The 25,843-nt window shown below is 44.5% G+C and overlaps 1 protein-coding gene across 1 annotated transcript; it reads left to right on the plus strand.

Annotated features, from left to right (window-relative positions):
- The first annotated feature begins 16 nt into the window (after nt 1-16).
- On the plus strand, nt 17-24,778 carry PLA2G4C (phospholipase A2 group IVC). The gene is made up of 14 exons (XM_086766652.1): nt 17-67; nt 582-698; nt 3,587-3,729; nt 5,117-5,315; nt 5,573-5,690; nt 7,634-7,771; nt 9,715-9,768; nt 14,355-14,477; nt 14,598-14,726; nt 14,891-14,950; nt 16,515-16,610; nt 17,594-17,748; nt 22,786-22,954; nt 23,584-24,778. The coding sequence occupies exons 1-14, from the start codon at nt 17-19 to the stop codon at nt 23,751-23,753; spliced, it is 1,722 nt and encodes a 573-aa protein (XP_086622778.1). The 3' UTR covers nt 23,754-24,778.
- Nucleotides 24,779-25,843: the final 1,065 nt, after the last annotated feature.

The raw sequence follows: 25,843 nt of genomic DNA on the forward strand, positions 1-25,843 counted from the left end.
TTGAAGATTAAGCGAGATGAGTGCTGCCACAGGCATATTCCTCATCTATAACACAAACCTAGGAAAGGTGTATTTATTTAGGTTACTATGAACATTAGATGTTTAGGTTACTATGAACAAGTTAGATATTTGTTTTTAACTGAAAACCATTGACTCAAGGAGATCAACTGGTGAATTTCACTGAATTTGATAAATATCTTCAACAAGAAAAAATAGTTCACATTTGTGGTTACTGTTGTGAAAAACATAATAACAAGCAAAACAATGTTTCTTTTTAGAAAATTGACTGTTTTGTTCAGGCAGGAGTTTGAGGACTTTTTAATCTGGAACAACTGAAATTTTTGTTTGTGTTCCTTCCCCTTCACTTTATTAGGTTCATAAATACTGCCTCTTTCATCCTCTATTTAAAGTATAAATCAGAAATGAGTTCCCTGATCTTCTTTATGGTGGTGTTAGGTGTTGGCTCAGAGTGCATACTGGCTAGCCTGTAGAAAGTCAGGTCATCTGTATGGATCCCATATATTGATTTCCTTGCAGTGAGAAATACTCTTACTCTGAATGTGTTTCACTTTGTATGCCAGGACAACAACAAAGTCCGTCTATCTCCAACTCTCTCAGAAGGTGAAATAAAAGCCACTCAGAAGAGAAGAGAAAAAGTATTGCTGTGTCTGAAAAACCTTGGGATTCACTGTGACCAGGTGAGCACTGACAGTCCTATTAAGGGAAGAAGAATAACTCTCCAGTGATGTGAATAGCATACAGAGTGCCAATCAAAGTGAGGGCCAGTGCCTAGGAAGCATCATCTGTTATCGCAACTTTTCCAGTGCAAGCTTTCTAAGGACTTCTGGGAAAAGGATTCAGGCAGGGAATTTCCAAGGAGAAAAAAAAGGGAGCAGGCCACTGACTTTTCCATGGAATTCCCAGCTAAAACACCTATATGTATCAGCTAATCAATTACTCAACTTGTATATATTTATATACATGCATATTTTTATAAACCTATCTGTATATATGAATATAGAACCATAGAATCATAGAATAGTTTGGATGGGAAGGAATCTTTAAAGGTCATCTCGTCCAACCCCCCTGCAAGGAGCATGGACATCTCCAACCAGATCAGGTTTCTCAGAGCCCCGTCCAACCTGGCCTTGAATGTTTCCAGGGATGGAGCATCCACCACCTCTCTGGGCAACCTGGGCCAGTGTTCCACTACACTCATTGTGAAAAGTTTTTTCCTTATATTCGGACTGAATCTGCCTCCCTCTATTTTGAAACCGTTACCTGTTGTCCTGTCACAACAGGCCCTGCTGAAGAGTCTCTCCCCGTCTTTCCTGTAGGCCCCCTTGAGGTACTGGAAGACTGCTATAAAGTCTGCCCAGAGCCTACTCTTCTCCAGGCTGAACAGCCCCAGCTCGCTCTGCCTGTCCTCATAGGAGAGGCTCCAGCCCTCTGATCATCTTCATGCTCCTCCTCTGGACTCCCTCTAACAGGTCCACATTCTGGGGACTCCAGAGCTGGATGCAGTGCTGCAGGTGGGATCTCACCAGAGCAGAGTAGAGGGGCAGAATCCCCTCCCTCGACCTGCTGGCCATGCTGTAGCCCAGGGTACGGTTGGTTTTTTGGGCTGCAACTGCACATTGTTGGCTCATGTTGAGCTTCTCATCCACCAGCACTCCCAAGTCCTTCTCCTCAGGGCTGCTCTCAATCCATTCTCCGCCCAGCCTGTATTTGTGCCTGGGATTGCCACGACCCAGTGCAGGACCTTGCACTTGGCCTGGTTGAACTTCATGAGGTTCTCATGGGCTCACCTCTCCAGCCTGCTAAGGTTCCTCTGGATGGCATACCTTCCCTCCAGAGTGTTTACCACATCAGTCAGCTTGGTGTTGTCGGTGAACTTTCTGAGGGTGCACTCTATCCCACTGTCCATGTTGCTGACCAAGATATTAAACAAGTCCATCCATCAAACCCATGTCTCTCTAGTTTAGAGAGAAGGATGTTGTGTGGGACAATGTCAAATGCCTTGTACAAGTCCAGGTAGATGATGTAAGTTGGTCATCCCTGGTCCACCAATGTGTAACTCCATCATAGAAGGCCACCAAATTGGTCAGACATGATTTGCCCTTGGTGAAGCCATGTTGGCTGTCACCAATCACCTCCTTATTTTCCTTGTGTCTTAACATGATTTCCAGGAGAATCTGCTCCATGACCTTGCCAGGCACAGAGGTGAGACTGACTGGCCTGTAATTCCCTGAGTCTTGCTTCTTCCCCTTTTTAGAAATGGGGGTTATGTTACCCCTTTTCCAGTCAACAGGAACCTCGCCAGACTGCCATGACTTCTCAAATATGTGTGCACCATTCAGGAGATACACACAGTTAAACACCTGACTATGTTTGTATCCTAAAAAGTGTGCACACACACCTCTCTTATCTCTGCATATTCTTGTGCACACATTCATCCCTATGTTTGAACCCTTTCATCCTCAAATGCATACCATCATATACAGTGATACAGGAAGAGCTGCCCCTATGATTTTTCATATGCTATGTACATAGGCATACGATATAACTGCACACATATTTGTTTAGCTCCATGCTTATTTTATCGTCATGGCATGCACAGTGGATCGTCTCTGGCCAACAGCCAAATACCCACAGCACTGCTTGCTCACTCCCCTCTCCCAGAGAAAATACAAGGAGGGTGAGAAGAGTCATGGATCAAAATAAAGACATTTTGACAGGGAAAGGAAAAGGTGCAAAAGATGTGTGCACAGACAAGGGGATTTATTTGCTGCTTCCCATCACTAGGAAAATGTTCACCACTTCCCCAGAAAGCAGGGCATCAGCACACGTAACAGTCACTTGGGAAGACAAACCACAAACATCTCTATTTCTTCCTTTCCCTAAGCTTTTACTGCTGAGTGTGATGCTATATGGAATGGAATATCCCTTTAGTCAGTTTGTGTCAGCTGTCCAATCCCAATGATGCCTTTTCCCAACCTCCTGCCCACCCCTAGCCTACTTGCTGGGGGTGGAGTGCATAGTGCGAAGGAGAGAGAGTCTTGATGGTGTGGGAGAATGTTCAGCAAGACAAAACACTGGTGTGTTACCAATACCTTTTCAGCCACAAATCCAAAACACAGCACCATATGGGCTGCTGTGAAGAAAGGTGACTCTGTTCAAGTCAGATCCAGTGCTACATGTTTATTGAGACTTTTCTGTGGCTGAGTGTAATAGTTCTACCTTACTCCTTTGGGAGACCAAAGAAATTCTTGGTGACAAAAAGGGAGCAGAGATGACATTGAGAGAAAAATGAGTACTGCTCAACGTTGATTCATATTTTGAAGCTACGGCACAGAAACACAGTCACAACAAATTTCAGTGCCAGGAAGACAAGTGATAGCACAATACAAAGGAGAACCTGTTCTGTGACTGTCATGGAAATGAAAAAGAGAAATAGGGGAAAAGAGGTAGATTACGGAATGTGTCCTAAAGCAAGGTCAGGGGAGAATTGCAACAGCCTTTATCCCTGTCTGCTTGTTAAGCCTTTGCTCTAAAAGAAATACGTTTTCTATCTTCTACTCCACAGAATTATGTGCCTAACATTGTTGTTCTGGGATCAGGCGGGGGCCTGCGTGCCATGATAGCCCTGCTAGGAACCTTGGTGGAGCTGAAGAAACAGAATTTCTTGGATGCTGTCATGTACCTGTGTGGGGTGTCAGGGTCCACGTGGTAGGTGCCTGTTGTCTGGTGCGATCACGAATGTTTTTCCTGCTCCATAGATTAAATAGCAATTTGACACTTTCCTCACTGTTCAGAACTCCCTGTTGAACTCACAATGGATGAACCGAGTAGTAGGAGAGATATTTGCCTCTGCAATGGGGGGAGGCACAGGGAATATTCATTACATTAGCTACAGTTCAGCAAGACTGACCTTTCATCCACAGAGAGGAAGAAATTAGCACCTCACAATGGTGACTCAAATAAAGACATCACTTGGCTATTTGGTCTTACCTTCTGGAAGAGACAATTCCTGCTGTTTACAGGCCACGAGCAGCTGAAAAGGGATAAGCAGCCAGGAATGTGTTGAAAACTATACTACTAACATACTGCTCTGAAATAGAAGGGGTTGTTTAAATAGAGGCTGTGGTATATTTAAGAGGGGCCTGTGCCACTGAGCTGCATCTCTCAGGAGTGTAGGAGTGAGTCAGGTGCCCAAATGTAAATACCTAGTGCCATTTCAAGTACTTTGCCAGCCGAAGAGCACGGTGTCTCCTGGACGTACTGCATGAAGTCTACCAAATCTGTGGTGATGTCACTCATCCCTGTGGCAGGTTAAATGGCCTTATATATGTATATTTATGGTCTTGAATGTTTATACTTCAGTTATTTGTTTTAGGCTCATCTTACATGCAATGAAAAGAGATGACACTCAGGAATATGAGTCGTTTTACCTTAAGGCCCATGTGCAGCATGTCAATGACATGCCAGGATTGTTCGTTACACTGAAGTGACTCTGAAGGGAGTCTAGTTTGTAGGTCACATACAGATATCCACCCTGTAATGACAGAACTCTGTCTGAATCTAGCTTTCCTAAATTTAGACATCAGTGTGTGTATCTGCATGTGACATATACACCTCTCCTTCCATTTTAATTAAGGGGATTGGTTTATGTTCTCTAGAGACAGGCTTCCAGTGACAGTTCTGTTCTCTAAAGACAGACTTCCAGTTTCCCTGGGAGGAAATGGTGTGTGGTTTTCAGCAGCTGATTCAAGAGGACACAGGTCTGCCACAGATCTTATGTTGTTATCTGTCAAATGAAGGTGGAAATCTTGAACACTTTAGGCCACCTCAACTGTCACTGTCTATGGTTACATATCAGGTCATCTAACTAATTAAATGACATTATCAGTATGTAACTGGGAAGTAAGTGATCAAGGAACAATGACACCTTTCAAAAGGTAAGTGCCTGGCTTCTGTAGAAGCCTAGGACTTTTTCCTTCACCCATATATTTTTAAAGACACTCCTGTATCTGCATGCAGATTCAAACCAAAAAAAAGCAAAGCCCCATTCACTTTCCCCTATGCTAGAGACAGGACTTTTCTTTCTCTTTTAAAGGTGCATGTCCTTACTGTATGGTGATGGGAAATGGTCAGAAAATTTAATGGACTTGGAAAAGGAACTGTGTGAAAAACTCAATAAATCCTCCTGGTCTATAACAGAGGCAACAAAATTCCTAAAGGAGCTCTCAAAAGATGAACTTTATTCACTCACTGACTTCTGGGCCTGCTGTCTTGTATACCGAATACTGCAGCAGGTAAGAAGCTAACTGCAAACATCTTGGGAGTGTTGTGAAGATTTCAGAGTAATTGCAACTAAATTTGACCTCGGTGAGTCTTTCTCTGAGGAGCAACATTTTAGAGCATGACATCTTATCTCTAGATATGGAAAGTTTGAAGTGGCTAAAATCCAACTCCTTGGGTAATCCAGTCTCCTAAGTGGGAGTGTCCTCAGTGCTAGAGTAGAGAGGAGGGGCACTTTTTGTTCCTTCAGAAGTCGCTACTTGTCTTCCAGTTTGATGAGAATGTGCTGGCTGACCACAAGGAAGCCTCAGAGAATGGAATAAACCCGTACCCAATTTATGCAGCAGTGGATAAGGAAAACCTGAATGAAAAAGGTGAAAATTCTCCAGGTAATGTATGGGCTTCTAGTCTAACTGTACCTTAAACACCATGTGTTAGATTTCTTGAACTTAATGACAGGCATTTACTGTGCTGACATCCAATTGCAGTTTGTCAGCTTTTGTCTTTGTTTAGAGATAATGGAGAAAAATAGGCACTTCCACGGGCTGACTCACATTCTGTAAAAGTGGCTTTCATGATAGGATAAGGTGAGACATCCCTAGGAAAAAAAATGGGCTAAACAGATCAGATAAAATGTCAACAAGATAGATCTACAAAATGTAGAAGCCTGAACATAGGCATTTAGTGTCATAGTAGATCTCCTTGGCCTCAATTTGAAACTCTGTCTGTCTCTCCTATCCATACTTGCACAGAGGACAGATTATCTTCTTCCACTTGCCAATGGTAGGCTTTGATTTAAGGTGATGTGACTTGATTTATAAAGCACAAGCTGGCCTGGAATTGTCATAATCCTGTGTCCTGGTTTCATCTGGGATGGAGCTAGTTTTCCTCCTAGTAGCTGCTGTATTTTGGATTTAGGATGGGATTTGGTATGCGAAGAACGTTGATAATATGTTGATGTTATTTGTTGTTGCCTAGAGATCAAGGACTTTTTTCAGCTTCCCTGGTTTTGCTGATGTGCAGGTGCAAAAAGCTGTGAGGGGCATAGCCAGCATAGTTTACTCAAACTGGCCAAAGGGAGTCTGTACCATAGACATCACACTCAGTATTAAGTGTGGGTTGGCCACTGGGTAGCTCTCTCTCTCTTGGGAAGTTGTGGTTCTGAGATTGTTGCTTGGGAAATCATTGTTTTGAGACTGCTGATCGTGATTGTTCTGATATTGCTATTGATTCTGTTCTGTGATCGCTGCTCAGGATGGGCTTTATCAGTTGCCAAGTGATTGAGTGGTGAGAAATTGTGCATTGTTCATTTTGCATATTTTATTATCCCTATATTATTAAATTATTACTATCATTCTTAATTTATATTGTTATCTCTTCCCTTGCTGTCCTAGTAAACTGTCTTTATCTCAACCCATGAGATTTCCTTTTATTTTTGATTCTCTCTGCCACCCCCCTGGGGAGGAGGAGTGAGCGGCTGTGTGGTACTTTGTTGATGACTGAGGTTAAGCTATGACATCCTGGAAAGTCTGAGTGAGAACTGGGAACTTCTTTCTAGAAAGAAAATGGGATCAAGGAAGGGATTGTGAAATTAAGAGTAGGTGGCTTTGCAGTTTAGGCAGGTGGGTGCAGGATAATAGTCACAACCAACAAAAAGCTTCACTGCTGCTACTCAGTTTTATTTTCCATCTCTGATAAAATAGTTTATTTCTTTCTGGAGTAAGGAGACTTGATTCAGTTGCCCACACAGAGCCCTGTGATTCCATTTCAGATGCCTTACCATACTCCGCCTACTTCACCAACTTTTCTAAAGGCGTATGAGTGTTATTTCAGTCCTCTCTCATAACTGTCGGTCCCATGCAGATGACCCCGTTCACCAAGCTCTGTAGGTACCATAGGTTCCTAGTTATGTATCTGTGGATACTTGAATCAAGCCCAGTCTCTTATCTTCATTGACTCTAAAGAATGTTACAGCAGGCAGACTGTGTCACCTATGTGTAAGCATCCAGAGGCCCTTGAGATATCAGATACATCTGGGAGATCTGCACAGTGCTGTACAATATGGCACATGATCTGTGGGAAACCAAGACCTTTTTGTGTGGCAGCTGGAGGCCAAGATAGGAAGCATATCAAGGGCATGTGAAAGAGCAGATGGTAGGATGCTTACGACTTAGTTTCTTCCCCATATGTAAATTCATCTTTGTCAGCTAATATCAGGTAGTTTCAGAAAGAAAGAGGAAAACAACCTTCTACCTACTACCTGCTACTTTGGGGTGGTGAGGTCAGCTATGCTACCAAATATTGAGTAACAAAGTTGTTTGATTTTTCTCAGGGACCTGGTTTGAATTCACTCCACATGAGGCTGGATATACTGCCTTGGGTGCTTTTGTGAGTACCAAACACTTTGGAAGTGAATTTGAGAAGGGTAAGCTGATGAAAAAGAAGAAGAAACACATTTGTTACATGCAAGGTGAATCTTCCTAATTCTACTTTGTAGAAAAAAAAAATGCATGTGTAGCTATTCTGTATCTTTCTGTAACTAACAAGAATGTATCTATTATTCCATGAATGCGTGCAATAGTATACAAATTCTGGAGAGCAGTTTTTCTCACTTCAGACATTCAAACTGGGACACCTGAATGCCTCTCTACACTCCACTGTCTACATTGACCAATTTTCTGTGGTTGCTATAGGAATTTAGAGACTGACACTGTAGATTACTCCAGTTAATAAAATAGCCCCAGTCTGGATAACTAAATGTTCTATAACCCCAACATGTTACTTTACAGGGAGAGATGCTTCCTAAATTAGACACAACCTACCGTGAGGACTGGTAGCTCCTATTTTGCCCATTTGTTTCACTCTGTTTCAGCCCAGGTCCAAAGTCCTTTCATTCCCTATCTAAGCAGTATAGCTGCAAATCTCATCTCACTTGTCTGTGACACACCTAAACATATCTGGCATCCTTAAACATGTCTTGCGTTTAATGACTTCATGTCCCAGTCTCCTCAAAACACACCTTTGGCATCATGCTGCACACTAGTTCTTCCTATTTAATTCACTCAGAAGGAAAAGCAAATAAGCACAACACATCCATGAAGAGTACCTATGCCTCCAGGCTCATGTGTGAGGCTGGCCCAGAGAAGTGCTTGACCAAGTGTTCTGCAAAGTGAGAGTACCCAATGGTTTCCATGGGATTCTGGCCTTAAGTAACAGAAAAAGCTGGTCCACAAAAATGTGTAGACCCAGCAGGAGGAAGAGGGAGTAAATAATCCTGGCCCTGTTCAACATCTTTATCTTGGCCGTGTTCATCATCTTTGTGGGCAACATGAACAGTGGAATAGAGTGCACCTTCAGAAAGTTTATTGGTGACACCAAGGTGTGTGGTGCCATCGACACTCTGGAGGGAAGGGACCCTCTTGAGGGACCTTGACAGGCTGGAGAGGTGGGCCCATGCCAACTTCGTGAAGTTCAGCGAAGCCAAGTGCAAGGTCCTGCACTGGGTCGTGGCAATCCCAGGCACAAATACAGGCTGGGCGGAGAATGGATTGAGAGCAGCCCTGAGGAGAAGGACTTGGGAGTGCTGGTGGATGAGAAGCTCAACATGAGCTGGCAATGCGCCCTTGCGGCCCAGAAGGCCAACCGCATCCTGGGCTGCATCAAGAGGAGCATGGCCAGCAGGTGAGGGAGGGGATTCTGCCCCTCTACTCTGCTCTGGTGAGATCCCACCTGCAGCACTGCATCCAGCTCTGGAGTCCCCAACATAAGAATTTGGACCTGTTAGAGGGAGTCCAGAGGAGGAGCATGAAGATGATCAGAGGGCTGGAGCATCTCTCCTATGAGGACAGGCAGAGCGAACTGGGGCTGTTCAGCCTGGAGAAGAGTAGGCTCTGGGCAGACTTTATAGCAGTCTTCCAGTACCTCAAGGGGGTCTACAGGAAAGACAGGGAGAGACTTCAGTAGGGCCTGTTGTGACAGGACAAGGGGTAATGGTTTCAAAACAGAGGGAGAGAGATTTAGATTAGATATTAGGAAAAAATTTTTTACACGGAGGGTGGTTGCACACTGGCACAGGAAACATTCTAGGCCAGGTTGGTCAGGGCTCTGAGCAACCTGATCTGGTTGGAGATGTCCCTGCTTCTTGCAGGGGGGTTGGACTAGATGGCCTTTAAAGGTTCCTTTCCAACCCAAACCACTCTATGATTCTATTCCTATGAGGTGTGTAGTCCTTTCAGTAGACAGTAAGGGAAGACCAGGTAAAGGAGCTTCGATTCAGACATCTGTCTTAACAGATTTTGAAAGTCAAGTAAGGGAAGTGTACTTTGGAAAGGCAGACTTGGATTGAATTCATAGTGAGACTATTATAAAACAAGCACTTGAAGCACATTTTCTGTTTTTTTTTTTTTGTTTCAGGCTTATGGGGGAGTGCTTTTGGAAGCATGGAGGAAAATCTAAAGTTTATACGAGGTACTAGATTTTTTCTGTGATCAGTATGCTCAAATCAGTTGTTGCACCTGCTGAAATTGAACACAGTCCTCTAGTTGCAAACAGAAACACAGCTATGCCTAGCAGAAGCTCCACTGATAATTCATTTGTCATCATCAAACATGACAAGATAAGATATTGTCCAGATCTTATCCAAGGCTGTGCAGCTTGAAGAGCCAAAATTTCAATGATATAGAAGGAGGAGCGCTCTGTGGGTATTGGATTGGGAAGCGCAGACTTACAATTGCAAAAGCTAGCAGCTGGTGACTTCTGGCACCAGGACGAAGGCTACGGCTCCACCTGAAGACTTGCAGTTGTGGAATATATTTAGTATCCTCAGAAAAGATGAGGGACTGCAAGTATGGAGAACTGAGAGCTCTGTCAAAAGAAGCATGAAAGCCAGATGAGCCTGATCACCAACAGCAGGAAGTGGTGAGTCATAGTAGTGAGAGGCTCTATGGACAGTGGGCAGATACTCCCGTCTGCAGATCTGATCTCCTCTCTAGGGAGGTTTGCTGCTTGGTAGGGGCTTGGATCTGGGAGACCTTGTGGAAAGATGGTGGTTCCTTGTGCTCCTCATCGTGGGCACTGAGGAAACTGCCAAGTGAGGCCTGAAGTATCAAGCATGACTACCTCTGGTGGGGGATGTGAAGGGCAACATGAAGAGCTTCTGTAGATACATCAGCAGCAAAAGGAAGACTAGGTAAAATGTGGGCCCACTGTTGAATGGAGCAGGCGTTCTGGTGACAAAGGACTTGGAAAAGGCTGAGGTACTCAGTGCCGCCTTTGCCTCACTTTTTATTGACTTTTTTTAGATTGACTTTCAGGATCCCTTGTTCCCTGAGACCAGTGGGAAAGTCTGGAGCAAGGAGGTCCCTTATCCTTGGCAACATATAAACAAGTTGCATCAGGTTAAGGAATATGCAAACAAATTGACTTATGTAAGTCTATGGCACCTGATGGGATAAACCCTTAATTGCTGGTGGAGCTGGCTAATGTCATTGCAAGGCCACTCTAAGTCATCTTTGAAAATTTAGGGCAATAGCAGGAGGTTTCTGATGACTGGAAGAAAGGTGCCATTCCTGCCTTTGGAAAGAACAGGAAGGAGGATCTGGGAAGTCTCAGGTCAGCCAGCCACACCTCTGTCCCTTCAGAAGGTGATGGAGCAAATCATCCTGGAAGATCTTTCCAAAAACATTGAGGATAAGAAGCCAATGAGGACTAGAGAGTATGGATTTAAGAAGGGTAAATCATTCTTAGCCAACAGAAAAGTCTTCTACAAGGAGAGAACTGTCTTGGTAGATGAGCAGAGAGCAGCAGATGTTGTTTACTGTCCTCTTTGCTGTAAGACTTTTGACACTGTCTCCCTTCACATTGTCATGAACAAACTGAGGAATTATGGTCTAGCTAAACGGACAGTGGGGTGGATTGAAAAGTGAAACTTGTGGGTCCAGAGAGTTGTGTTCAGTAGCATGAAGTTCAGCTGAAGGCTAGGCACTAGTGGGGTGTTACAGGACTGAATTCTAGGTCTGATACTTTTAACATCATTAACAACTCAGACGATGGGACAAAGGGCACCCTCAGCAAGTTTGCAGATAATACAAAACTAGGAGGACTGGTTGGGTAATCCACAGGAATCTTGAAAGACTGGAGAAACGGACAAACAGGAACCTCATAAAGTTCAACAAAGGGAAATGCAAAGTCCTGCACGTGGAGAGAAATAACTCCAGGCACCAGGACAGGCTGGGGACTGATCAGCTGGAAAGCAGCTTTTCAGTCAAGATGTGAGGGTCCTGGTGAACATCAAGTTGAACATGAGCCAGCAGTGCTCCCTTGTGGCAAAGCAAGCTAATGGTATCCCGGGCTGCATTAGGAAGAGTACCACCAGGTTGAGAGACGTGAACCTTCCCTTCTACTGAGCACTGGCCATGCCACATCTGGAGCAGTGTGTCTGATTCTGGGCTCTGCAGTATGAGAAAGGTGTGGACATACTGAAGGGAGTCCAGAAAGGGACCACAAAGATGATTTGGGGACTGGAGCATCTTTCATGTGAGGAGGGACTGAGAGAGCTGAGACTGTTCACCCTGGAGAAGAGAAGGCTCAGGGGGATCCTTTCTATGTGTAAAAATAGCTGATAGGAGAATTCAAAGAAGATGGAATCAGACCCCTGTCAGTAATATCTACTGAAAGGATGAGTGGCAATGAACACAAATTCAAATAAAAGAAATTCTATTTAAACAGAAGAGAAAATATTTTTACTGTGAGGATGGTGAAACACTGGAACAGATTTCCCAGAGAGACTGTGAAGTCTGCATTCTTGGAGCTATTTAAAAACCCTATTGGTATGGCCCTGAGCAACTTGCTGTATCTGAGCCTGCTTTGAGCACAGGAGATGGACTAGGTGATCTCCAGAGGTCCCTTCCAACCTCAACTGAATTTCTCTTAAAATGGCCAAAATAAAACACTACATCTTGCGTATCACTTTAGACATTTACAACATTGTTATGAAGCTTTGAATTACCCAGCCTAAGGTCTCTTCATGAGTGAGAAAGAAGAACTTCACAGGTGCTCTTCGCAGATACATTTAGATACCTACTTAAAGATGTGATGAAACTTTGTCTAGAAATGCCTCTCCATTGAATAGAAATCTATGGCAGCATGAGCGTGGACTGTAGAGGTCCAGTTTTGGTCAGGTGAATCTCTGCCAGTACCACAAGGAAAAGATTAAATATCGTGTCAGTGAATGTGGACTGATCCTCTTCACGTTAGATTCCTTGTGACATGGAAGCATCAGCCATGGTATCTTAAACTCTGAAGTAGGAGGCTATCAAAATTGCTGGGGGAATAATAGAGGTCACTGAGATGCTGCCAGGTATCCGAGACATCAAACACAGAGCTGTGAGTGATTAACAGAATGAGCAGGAGATTAGTACTCTTCTGGAGCATCAGTCACAAGGCAAGGGAGATCCTCCAAGGAATCTAAAATAGCACTATAGATCTATGTTTAGGAGCATGGCTAGCTTTCCTGATATCTTTCATTGGCAGACAATGACTATTTTATTGGAAGGGGTACTGTTATTTTAATTATCCATTTGTTTCTTCCAAGACAGTCTCACCTTGTTCCCACAAAGATTTTACTCATGGGAAAATATGACCTTATATGGATCTGGTGAGTTATTTTGCTTCTTTGCTATTTTCATTATTATTATTATAATTATTATAAATGTAGTATTCTCTTCTGCTTGCCCTGTGTTTTCCTTAGGGGACTGACAGGAGTGTCAGCCAGACACAAGGAAACCCAGACCTCCTTGTCTCTCGTATATGTAATGATCTGAGAGATCTTGAACATGTAACTGAGAGAACCCCCTGACATTTTGGAGGGGTTCATTCATGTCACATGCACTTTACTAATGGGCGTATAGGAAAGTGGTGTTTCTACACTCTTGTGTGACTGCTGTGTCCAGGGAGAACTAGTGAAGCCTGTACCACGCAGATTCAAGGCTCACGCTCACATTCAGGTTCAAACTTCCTGCTTGCCCACACTGCCTGTGAGTCAGCTGTGGCTCTAGATTGCAGTATGCCAGCTGATCCTTCCACCTGGGAAACGTAAGGACAGCAGGGATGGCAGGGCAGCTGAACGAGCAGATCTGCCTCACCTTCACGTCTGGTGCTACAGGTGGTCTGTATGCCAGTGTCTGTGGCTCTTTTGGTGTGAGAACTTAGACCTAACATTTAGACATAAAAATCCAGATCGGGAATGGCTCAGCTCCAGTTCCTGAAATAAGTGCAAGTCAGCACATATGTTCTTCCAAATGTAAATTTAGCAGAAGACAAATCATATTATGCTAACCATCATTGAAGTTGACAATAGACCTCAAAGAAAAGGAAGGAAATATTAAATATAGTATCTTTCGTGGACCTGTTATTCTGCATATTTTCTCCTTTTGTAAAATACAAATTTCTCAGATAATTTTGTTTCAGTTTTGGTTATTTTTGTTCTTCTTCCATATTGAACTGTTCACCTGGAAAATCTGGATTTTAAGGACTGTGAAACACCAAATGCAAATTTCCCACAGTATTGTCTTGGTAATACTGGAAGAAATCACACCAGGCTTCACTCAAATCATCATTACGTTTATTATTCCTTTATGTATTTACTTTATTTATTTTAAAATCAAAATGGAAATGAAGGCCTATTTGTGACATACTAGAAAATTCCCATTTACTCCAAACTCTATTTCTGCTCCTCCTCCTGCTACTTTATGTCACAGAACTTTTCTTCCAAGATGAACACAGAAGCCATCTGAATCCTGGTATGGTTGTGCAGCTGTCTGCATGTGGATGCTCAATGTTAAGTGTTCTTATTGTCAAAAGAGAGAAATATTCACTTTGGCACATGGTTCCTCTCACCAGCTTAAACAACTTCTTTAGGATGAGAGGAATGAGGCCAGTATTCCTCAGATTGCAGGGACTGCATCTTCACTAAGTCACATGTCACTTAGATGTCTAATCAGATGTTTGGAAAGATAAATTCCACTCTAATGTAACTTTTATCTTATCTTTCCTAGGTAGTGATTTAAATATCTTCGTGTCTTATCAGAATGCTCTTCTTCTACTAGACCTCCAGTTGTGCGCTGTAACTGGGAGTGATCCTAAGGAAGTCTTTGAGAAATTGTTGAATATATCGTCAGGCAAGTGAATGATGCTGAGAATTCCAAACACTTGCATTCTTCGTAACCTGGTTTTACAAATGGTCATTTCTTTGTTGGGCATTCTTGTATTTTCCTTTTCTTCTTTTCTCTCCTTTTAAGAAGACAAGGGAATGACTGTATTCCACCAGATGTGCATTGAAATATGTAATTCTTGGGCAATGAAAACAAAGGAGGAAAGAATGAAGAGCTGTGCTGAACTGGGTGAAGAGATAGAAAAGCTATTTGGAGGCAAGTATTGCACATAAATGCTTATCATAATGATGATGCCCTCTCCACCCCAGGTAGAAATGTCCACCTGTAATTGCAGTGAAGTGTTGCCCTGTAGGTTGCCATATCTCTGTTTCTTTAATGTGACCAGGTTTTGTGCTTTTTCTCCACTTGTTCTTGCTCAGTGTTTCTTGGAGAAGATACTCTAGGAAGAGTGTTAGAATTATCCCATTTAAGCCTCCTAGGTAAGTTTATTTCATTTTTCATATCTTTGATTACTCTTTGTATTGTATGTGCTTTGAAAGATTTCAGCCTTGGAGTTTTGTGAGCTTGAATTCCAGTGTAAATCTTGGGTACAGCCACTGTAGGAAGAGTTGGTGAAAACCACATTGCCAGTGATATTCTCGTCCAGAGACTAGTTTCCAATATCCACAAAGCTTTTAAGTCTCACAAAAGCACTTACAACCTGCCTACCTAAGTAAGTAGAGTAAGAGATCTAATCCTGAACAACCACTGTTCCCCATCTATCCTTGCTCCTGACTGAGCCTGTGTTGTCAGCAAGACTTCTCAGACATGCCAAACTGATGAAGTGTAGGATCTTGGCAGCTGCAGGTAGTGGACTCTTGAGTGGATTGCTGTTGGACACCTAAGGTGCCCTGATCTCAAGTGTCATTTGGATCTTCCATCACTAGAGACATTTTGAAGTAACAATTCATGAACCAAAACATCCTAAAGCAAAACTAGGTTTTCTTTAACAGGCAACTCCATTCTTACAGTGTTTTGGGTTTTTTTTTTTTTGGCAGCTAATCAGCATTTCTGCCCTTTTATATAAGTGGAAGCTTGTTTTCAATGAACTAAACTCATTTAGCTTCTACCTGCAATATTTAATAGACTGGGTTGTGAGATTGTGGATTATTTGGATTTCCAAGAAAGAGAGCAGGAAGAGGTCTACGCAAGACAGAAACAAGTTGTAAAGTAAAATTTCACACTGAAATTCCTCAAATGCATTTGCAATGTTTATCTGGTACATTACCTGTTTAGATCCAGGGCTCTGCTAGTTCCATCAGCCACAGCATATGGGCAGGTTTTGGCCAGATCCTACTGGAGTGAACAGCCTGGTGCTCTGAGATTAAATCTGCGCATTGCAGAATGGTCTTTTTACTCTCCAATGCCTCTTCCAAGAAGTATGCTCACAGATAAGGCCTGGATTGTCTCTGCACAGTACAGACCTCAAAATTCTTTCATGGGACTGGTCTCCTCATGTTCTCTCACATGATCTCTCGATGCTCTTATGGGTTTTGGCTCATATCCCCCAGCTCCTACAGGTCATTCTACTAGGCTGTAGCATGGCTCTCACTTTATTCAGGGCACTTTCAGCTGGAAAGAAGATGAGGAGAAATAACAAACCCTCTGCACCACAAGACTGATGTAAAAGGCCCAGAAAAGATCAGCCCTCACTCCTGTACAGCACTGGTGTAACCAGTCCATCCAGAGCATGCAAGCCTCAAGTGCTGTGAATATGCCAGCTGGTGTAGGGCTCAAGTCCTCTACAGTTTGTGCCTTGAGTGGCTTATTCAGATCTGTTTCAGCTGTACTAAGATTCCATTGCTTAATGTCAATTATTCGAACTACTGGAGAGCATGGTTCTTTCTCTTCCGAAGCACTCAGGCCTTGGCTTTCAGGCTGTTTGTACACTATCTGCACATATTTCTTCTATTACCATGCTTCTCCCCTAGATGTTGTTGCTGCAGTTGAAAAATTAAGTTCTCTAGATTTAACTATGTTCTGAAATGTGTTGTCTCTTCCCAGGCTCAGTGTGGGCTGTGAGTAAGATGGTGCTTAAAACAATCCAGTGTGCATTGACCTGGAAATGGGGAACGACTCATAATTTCCTTTACAACTACCGTAAGAAGATCCAATGAAATCATAATTTGTTTCTATTCACGAAATACAGAGCAGTTGTGCTATCCGCTGTGGGGCAGAATGCATGGGGTTCAGCCGAGCTTTTTTGCTGTGTTTGTGTGATGTTAAACCAGGAAAACTGCCTTTGCCATTTACCTTCTTAAAACAGCAAGTTGGACAGCTTTCCTTCTCAGGCTCCACCCTCTCTTAACAGCATCCCATTATGGGCAGTAAATAAACTAGTCATAAACAGAATTATTTCACACTACTGGAATCCAAATCTGCAACATCATTTCAGATATAGAATCTCAATTCTGTCACGTAAGCACAGGCATCTGATGTCACACAAACTGCCCTTGCAAACAAGGGACAACAGCATTAACTTGGAAGACACACAATAAAACCTGTAGGACCCCTGTGTGCTTTTGGAGGAGAACCTGGAGGACACAAGAGGTAACCTAAGGACTTGGAAATGGACAGCTAAGTTTATGGAATTGAGTTGTGCTCCTGATGCATGAGCAGTAACGTCGGTCTCTAGATTCTATTGCCTGCCCTAGCTGGATGTTCGTTTATGATAACGGAAGCTTTGGTACCTAATGCGTAAGTAGAAACCTGCATTTAGACAACTGCAGTTAGGTCATGATCTCTAGCTGGTTCATGCATTCATTTTTCTGCTCAAAGAACTTGACATGATGGGTGCATAGTTCTAGGGATGTGATCTCTTGACCTTCAAAAAGACCATTGGGAATTCTGGTCTGCATCTGACCACAGTCAGAGAGAGAGGTAGGTCAGAAGGATTTGGATTCCTCTTGTCAGAATACAGCTGGACATCTGGTTGGGCATGAGAGGCAAGGAGAGACGGGTTTCATTAGATTTTTGAGGTGCGTCATTAGTGAAGACCAATGGAGTTTTGGGGGGCTAGTCATGTATATATATATATATTTGTATGTCTTTCTGAAATCTCATTGCTTTTTTCCATTTATTAGCTAACATTCAGCCCTCTTACCTGGTGAAAACCAAAATCATCTCTTTGATTGATGCTGGCCTGGCAATCAATTCTGCCTATCCTCTGGTCCTTCAAGCACAGAGGCGAACAGATCTGATCATTTCCTTTGATTTCAGCTCTGGAGATCCTTTTGAGGTACATGTGTGGCTATGGTTTGGGGATCATTGTGTTAGGGACTGCAGAAATACATTACAATCACTGTTAAAGCAATTTTCAAAGAAATATCTGAACAGATTTTGACAGGCTGGTATGCTGATCATCACATTGTTTGGGCGTCTTTTCTAGGCAGTTGGCAGAGACAGATACTTGTAGAACGGGAGCCATTTTGCCTGTCTTGTTTACAGGTATTGCACGGTAACCTGCCAAGGATATTAAGCTGCCAGGCTATCAGGGGTGCATCAGGAGAAACTTGGCAAATTTTTTATCCTCCCTTTTTTTCCTTAGGGCTGACTAGAATTTCTCTGCCTGTAAGTGGTACTGCTCCTTCCTTAAGGGTAGTCAATGACTTTTATCAAAGAGAACCTCAATGTGGTGAGCCAGATGAGGAAACATGGTGTTGACACTGAATTCTTCCATATTGTTGAGGGAATTAGGCGGAGGAAGGACACTACGAAACTATCACCATTTCTTGCTGTAGCTTGTGTTCCTTCCAAACAGAGTGTTTGATTTGGAATTTCCTTTGGAGGTTGATTCAAGCTGATGAAGTTTAGTGTCTCATCAGAATTTAAAATGTACTGGCATATCTCCAATTGCTGCTTCTCTGGGCATTTTCAGTGTGTTCACTTTAGGGACAGTGGAGGCAGCTGCTCTGGCTGCTCTCTGGAAGGAGCTCTGGCTCCTTTGGGCTTTTTACAGTAGGCCTTGAAAAGAATTTAACCAATGTCTTCAAGTGCCCATTTCCATTTGACTACAAATAAGATTGTTAGGGAGCAGCGAGGGCCAGCTCCTCCCTAAGGGACAGGGAGCCAGGCTCAATATCATGACCAGCAGGGCAGAGGCCTCACCAGCTAGGGTTCAGCCCTGCAGCACCTGAGACCAACAAGCTGGGCAGGTCCAAGGATGGCAGACAGGATCAATCAAGAGCCCAAATTATCAGGCAAGTCCATGCTGAAGAGGCAGGCCTAGAGTCAAGCCGGGAAGTCAGTTCATGCGTCAGGCTGTGGATCAATGGAGTCCATGGCCAAACACATCTGTGGCTGAGCTGAACACTGCTACTTGCACAACATCAGTGAGGCCCCTGGGCCAATGGGAAGGGTACGCATGGAGGCCCCAGGACCTGTTAGTGCATTCATGACCCTGACAATAGCCTTCCATCCCAGCAAGGTGTGCCCTCATGCTTGGGAAGTCTAGGTACAGAAGGATCTTGCCCTAGGGCGGTGTCATTGCTGTGGTTGCCAGTGGGCTATTTCAGGGGACACAGGACCAGGGCAGGGACTGGCAACTGGCAAGGGAACATGGCATGAGAGATTTGGGGTTGGGTAGGGGTGTTCAGGCCAGGGTCCAGGCTGGATTGTGAGTGAAGAGGGTGAGGCAGGAGGTTCTCTGAGCTGCCCTTGGCAAGCCTTGGAGGGTTGATGGGCTTGAGGAAGGACATCACTCAGGAGTGTGGGAATGGCAGGAGGTTAGCAGTGTGGGAATATCAGAGCCCAGGGCCAGGCTTGCCCCTCAGGAGGCGTTATAGTGGCAAGGTCCTGCACAGGCGTGGGCCAGGCTCCATGGTGTTTGACACAGGGCACAGGAAGGCATGAGCTAACTGCCAAGGGCCAGCCACTCCTAAGAGAAAGAGAACCAGGTGTGATAACAGAGCAAATAGGGCAGGGCCTTGCCACCAGTGCCCAGTTTCACAGGATCCAAGCAAGACAAGTAGAGTGAAGTTGGAGATGACAGTCAGGTTCAACCACAGGTTGGAATCATCAGGCAAGTTTGCAGTGATGAAGCAGGTTCAAGGTTAGTTCGGGAAGTCAGTATGGATCAGGACTGGTGGCAGGTAAGGACCAGGTCTGCTGAGGGTAACTAGTCCAGTGATCACTGGGCAGGTCCATAGTGATGACATCATTCCAAAGTCAAGCTGGGAAGTCAGCCTTTGGGTCAGGGCCCAGATCAAGGGGGCTAAGGCACAGAAGTGTCTGTGGCTGAGCAGGAAAACAGGGCATCTTGGACATAGCTCATGTAGGGGTTGAAGACCCAGGCCTGAGATTAAACGGACCTCATGGGGCCGTGGGAAGAATGTAGTCCTTACCAACCCACACCTCAACAAAAATAAATGAAAAGGGGCTTGGAAAATGTACTTCTCCAGGGAAGAAGAGCAGAAGCTCTTATTAGAGGTAAGAGAAGCCAGGATCGGATGGCAGAACACTTTTTGAAAGACAGTATTTACAGCAAGATAGACCTTTTACCTTTGAGCAGATCTCATATCAGTGTTGGTAAGAATTTTGCTCAGTTTCATTTTGTGTAGGCTTTTTCCTCCTAATAGACTCCATTTCCTTTCTCCTTTTAGAAACAAATTTCATTACACATGAGTGTAAACATACGATACTGTTTCTGTAATTGTTTCTGGTTAAACATTCCAGCGTGTCGATGGCACCACACAACTTGGTGTCATCGGCGAACTTTCTGAGGGTGCACTCTATCCCACTGTCCATGTCGCCGACAAAGATGTTGAACAGGGCCGGGCCCAGCACGGACCCCTGAGGGAACGCCACGCATGACTGGTGCCTGGCAAGGTCATGGAGCAGATTCTCCTGGAAACCATGCTAAGGCACATGGAAAGCAAGGAGATGGTTGGTGACAGCCAACGTGGCTTCACCAAGGGCAGATCGTGCCTGACCAATTTGGTGGCCTTCTATGACGGGGTGATGGCATCGGTGGACAAGGGACGAGCAACTGACATCATCTACCTGGACTTGTGCAAAGCTTTTGACACTGTCCCGCACGACATCCTTCTCTCTAAACTAGAGAGACATGGGTTTGATGGACGGACCAGTCGGTGGATAAGGAGTTGGCTGGATGGCCGCACTCAGAGAGTGGTGGTCAACGGCTCAATGTCCATGTGGAGACCGGTCACGAGTGGCGTCCCTCAGGGGTCCATGCTGGGCCCGACCCTGTTCAACATCTTTGTCGGCGACATGGACAGTGGGATAGAGTGCACCCTCAGCAAGCTGGCCGACGACACCAAGTTGTGTGGTGCCGTCGACACGCTGGAAGGGAGGGATGCCATCCAGAGGAACCTGGCCAGGCTGGAGAGGTGGGCCCGTGCCAACTTCGTGAAGTTCAAGCAGGCCAAGTGCAAGGTCCTGCACCTGGGTCATGGCAATCCCAGGCACAAATCCAGGCTGGGCGGGGAATGGATTGAGAGCAGCCCTGAGGAGAAGGACTTGGGAGTGCTGGTGGATGAGAAGCTTAACATGAGCAGGCAATGCGCCCTTGCGGCCCAGAAGGCCAACCGCATCCTGGGCTGCATCAAGAGGAGTGTGGCCAGCAGGTTGAGGGAGGTGATTCTCCCCCTCTACTCTGCCCTGGTGAGACCCCACCTGGAGTACTGTGTCCAGTTCTGGAGCCCCCAACATAAGAAGGACATGGACCAGTTGGAGAAGGTCCAGAGGAGGGCCACAAAGATGATAAAAGGGCTGGAGCACCTCTCTTATGAGGACAGGCTGAGAGAGTTGGGGCTGTTCAGCCTGGAAAAGAGGAGGCTCTGGGGAGACCTGATAGCGGTCTTCCAGTACCTCAAGGGGGCCTACAAGAAAGATGGGGAAAGGCTGTTTAGTAGGGCCTGTTGCGATAGGACGAGAGGTAATGGTTTTAAAATAGAGGGGGGTAGATTTAGATTAGAAATTAGGAAAAAATTTTTTACAATGCGAGTTATAGAACACTGGAACAGGTTGCCCAGAAAGGTGGTGGAGGCCCCATCCCTGGAAACGTTCAAGGCCAGGCTGGATGAGGCTCTGAGCAACCTGATCTAGTTGGGGATGTCCCTGCTCCTTGCAGGGAGGTTGGACTAGATGACCTTTGAAGGTCCCTTCCAACCCTAACCATTTTATGATTCTATGATTCTATGTACGCCTAGGGGATTAATTGAGGGGGAGTGAGTTTAAAAAGGAGTTGCTAGGCTTTCAAAATATTGTTACTATTTCATATCATTCCAGGAAGATGTTGTGTGAGGTTTGATTGCCTTTTGTTGCTACAAGAGTCATCATAACTTTAGCTACAACTCCATCTTTCCCCTTTTCCGTAGTAGTGATTAAGGAAAAGGGATAAATCTCTAGAATCTAACCCCCGAGGCAACTTGGTGAGTTGACGGAAATACCGAGGTGTCAGTTAAGTGCCTTATCTATGGAAGAAGCCAGTAGTGTTCTTAGTGTCTAAGGCCCCATCTTTGGCTGTGAAATGCATGCTTTGTGGAGGAGTTATTGGGTGAATTGTGTAAGATACCAGTTGCTCTGGGAAGCTTACATAAAGTGGCCGCTGTTCACAAGCCTTGTGCCATCTGCAAACCCATACAGAGAAAAGGAAAAAAAACTCAGAGGCTGTTTCTTCTCCTGAAATTCTGAACAGCTGGGAATAATATTTCTCAGCGAGACCACAGAAAATCTCAGATTGTGCAAGTTTCCAACACAATGCCTACCCCAGTCAATGCTTGATTTCATGCAAAATGGAGCCAACATTAAAGTTAATGTGTGCCTTGGATCAAGAGCGTTAGCATCTCCCTTTGGTAGTCAGATTGACATCAGCGACACATAAAGAGGTTTTTATTTTGTTAGAGTGGCAGAGCAACAGGAGGGGCTGCTCTGAAGAGTAAAATTTGTTCTGAAAGCCTGTGAACCTGGTGGTGTTTTATACATGCCAGACCTCACCTCTTTAATTCTGACATGTTTCGGCATCAGCGACATGGTGTTTCTGGGTGTAGCTGTAACTTGTTAACCAAAGGTTCTTACTAGAAGTGACCCCAGAAGTGAGTGCTTAATTTTCAGTGATATTCTAGACTTAGTCTGTTCCTCAGAGAATACCTGAGGAAAACATAGACTTTTAAATATATGGTAAGTGTCCGTTAAGTACAGTCTAAGAAACTAAGCATCTTTGTTTTGTAGCAATCAATTTTATAGGATTGTTTTATTCTAGGAGTTCAGAAACAAGCCAATAAACTCAAAAAAGCATGCCATTTCTGTGTTTCAGACTATCAAGAAAACTGCTGCATACTGCCGGGCAAATGATATCCCATTTCCCAAGATAGAGGATCAGGAAATGGATGGGAACAACCCTTCTGATTGCTATATCTTCCGAGGAGACAAGTCATGCCCTACAGTCATGCACTTTCCACTCTTCAACAACGTGAATTGTTCTGGTAACATGTACTCTATGCCAATTTGTCTCTGTATATTTGCACTTTCTATTCTCAACTTGCAGTGCCAAGCATTTCAGAGTCCTTCTTCACTCAGTGCTGCTGCCACAAATGCTCATAGAAGAAAAGGAACAGGGCAGCCTTCGCATATAATAGATGGAAGCTTGTACAGGCATTGATGTACTTGCCCTCTCAGATAGGTGACATATGTCCTGAGCTACGAGGCTCTTACAGTCTTCTTGGTTTGTTCTATAAACCAGTGTAAATTGTGGTCCTTCTGCTAAAGAGGAGCTGGGGAGACATCACATTTAGAAACCAGAGTAACCAAGTCTGGGATATTTATTACTGCTTCTCTTCACTGTTATTGGTGAGGAACAGGCACGTGCAGAGAGATTTGTCCCCCTCTCTCAGACAACTGATGAAGCATGTGATGAAAGAAGCACCTCCAGACTTTGACTGATCTCCTCCGCTCTCTCTGCACTGGCTACAGCAGGACCTTAATGTGATAAGGAACTTGTATGTGAAACTTGCAGATCTTCAGAGGCTCATGTTTTCCTCAAGTCCATGCTTTTCTTGAATGATCTATTTTTAGTTTGGCATTTACTTACATATTTTGTCTACCTTTTTTCTAGATAAAATAGAAGAATACAAAAAGAGATTTTCCACCTTTTCCATTTCCTTCTCCCAGGAAAACATCAAAGATCTCCTTGAGAAAGCAGGGTTGAATGTATCCAACAATAGTGGGAAGATTCTGCAAGAGATAAAACGGCTTGCGTCTTCCTCTCATGCAAACGAGTTCTGAATGCGAGGGCTTCTTTCCTTTAGTACAAGATAAGGAATTTAGGGATCTCTATAAATAGCACTCTTTACCCCACTGCATGTTTCTTTTTGGCAACTTGCTGTTAGTCTTCATACTGTGCTCTGTAAAACTGTAATGTAGATTTCTGCATCTCAGCTACCTCTCTAAGTTCCTCTATAATCAAAAGAACCAAAAAGAAGCTCTTAGGGAGGAATCATTTGGCGCTTTTTAAACGTATTTGTGAGAATAAGGTGGCCTGAGTTTCTGAAGGGCTGAAGAGGCTCTCTTGAAAATCGACTGCGATGGAGGCATTGGTGTTTGCAAAGAAATTCTAAAAATAACAAAAAAAAAGCAAAAATAATAAAGAGGAAGAATAAGGGATGAAGGAAAAAGAGAGAGAGAGAGGCTTTCCACAGAAAATATAGCTAACTAGGCAGCATCACAGATGATAAAGAATTAGACAGAGAAGTACTAAATAAACACTTTAAAAGGGATAAAAGAACTGCTATACTTTTTGCTTTTGACAAGGGAAGAGAAATAACAGAGGAGCCATGAAAGAGTTGAAGAAAAGTCTGATGGTCAGTCTGTCGTAGTTCAGCCCCAATTGGGACCAGACTACGCAGTGTCTCTCTCACTCCCCGCAACTGTCCGAGAGAATAGGGGGAGATAATATGAGAAAAACGGCTCAAGGTTTGAGATAAGGACAGGGAGAAAATCCTTAAAGTTACCATTAAGGGCAAAACAGACTCGACTTGGGGAAAACTATTCATTTATTACTACAAACAGCAGGATAATGAGACAGAGAACAAGATAACCTCCCTCCACCCCTCCCTCTTCCCAAGCTTAACATTATCTCTACTACCTTCCCTGCTCCGAGCGGCAGAGGGAGGGGAAGAGGGAATGGGGCTTACGATCAGTTCATCACAGGTTGTTTCACGCCACTGCTTCATGGTCGGGGGAAGAACTCCTCATATTCCTCCCCCGCTCCATTGTGGGGTCCCACCCCTACGCCACAGTCCTTTGTGAAACTGCTCTGGTGTGGGTCATCTCTTCCACGGGGTGCAGTCTCTCCAGAATGGCTGTCCCAGCCGGGGCTCCATGGGCCACAGCCTCCTTCAGGCATCCACCTCCCCCAGTGTGGGGTCCTTCACAGGCTCCAGGTGGATCTCTGCTCCTCCATGGACCTCCATGGGCTGCAGGGGGACAACCTGCTCCACCATGGTCTTCACCACAGGCTGCAGGGGAATCTTGGCCAGGAGCCGCATTACTGGTCCCCCTCCTTCTTCACTGACCTTGGCATCTGCAGCCGTTTCCCTCACAAGAAAAGTTCTTCACAACAGGCTGGCAGACGCTTCTCAGAATCTCTTCACATCATCCATCTTATCTCCTCTCCACTTCTTGCAGCCGGGCCGGGCCGAGTCGGGCCCAGTCGGCCACCTGGCAAGAGGCCAGAGGGTGAGGCCTGCAAGGCCCATGAGGCCTGCGCCTCCCCCTCTGCGCCTCTGCCCCTGCTCAGCTTCTTCACATCTTCTCTTCTCTATTTTTTTTTTCTGTTTCCCCCTTCTTAAATATGTTATCGCTGAGGCGTTATTACAGAACATTCTGCTACCAATTGGCTCGGCCTTGGCCAGCAGCAGGTCCACCCTAGGCCTGGCCGAGTCCACTGAACAAACGGGAGCGACTTTTAGCAGTTTCCTAAAGAAGCTGCCACCTTAGGCCCCCCTCACTAACAAAAACACAACAGAGTCTTACAAACAATGCTGGCAAAACTGGAGTGTCTCTGCACGAGGAGAGGATGTGTGTCTATACAAGCCAAATATGAACTAATGCTAGGCTCTGGTTTGCTCATGATACTGGCTTTTCTAACTTTTCTTTTTCTGTATTTCTCACTTGTTCATTTTTTCTGTATTTTCTGTGTATCATATTTAAACCTAATAGTTTATTACGTGAGGTATAGCTTGTTCCTAAGGCAGCCATATTTGGCTTTGTCCCACAGTGTACTGCATAATCCAAGTAAAAGAATGTGCCTGTAGTAACCTGGCATTGAATGAGTGTATCTGTGACATTAAAAAAACCCGCAGCCTCCTCAGAAC

Source organism: Chlamydotis macqueenii, chromosome 25 (assembly GCF_036417535.1).
Source record: "Chlamydotis macqueenii isolate bChlMac1 chromosome 25, bChlMac1.mat, whole genome shotgun sequence".
Taxonomy (NCBI): Eukaryota; Metazoa; Chordata; class Aves; order Otidiformes; family Otididae; genus Chlamydotis; species Chlamydotis macqueenii.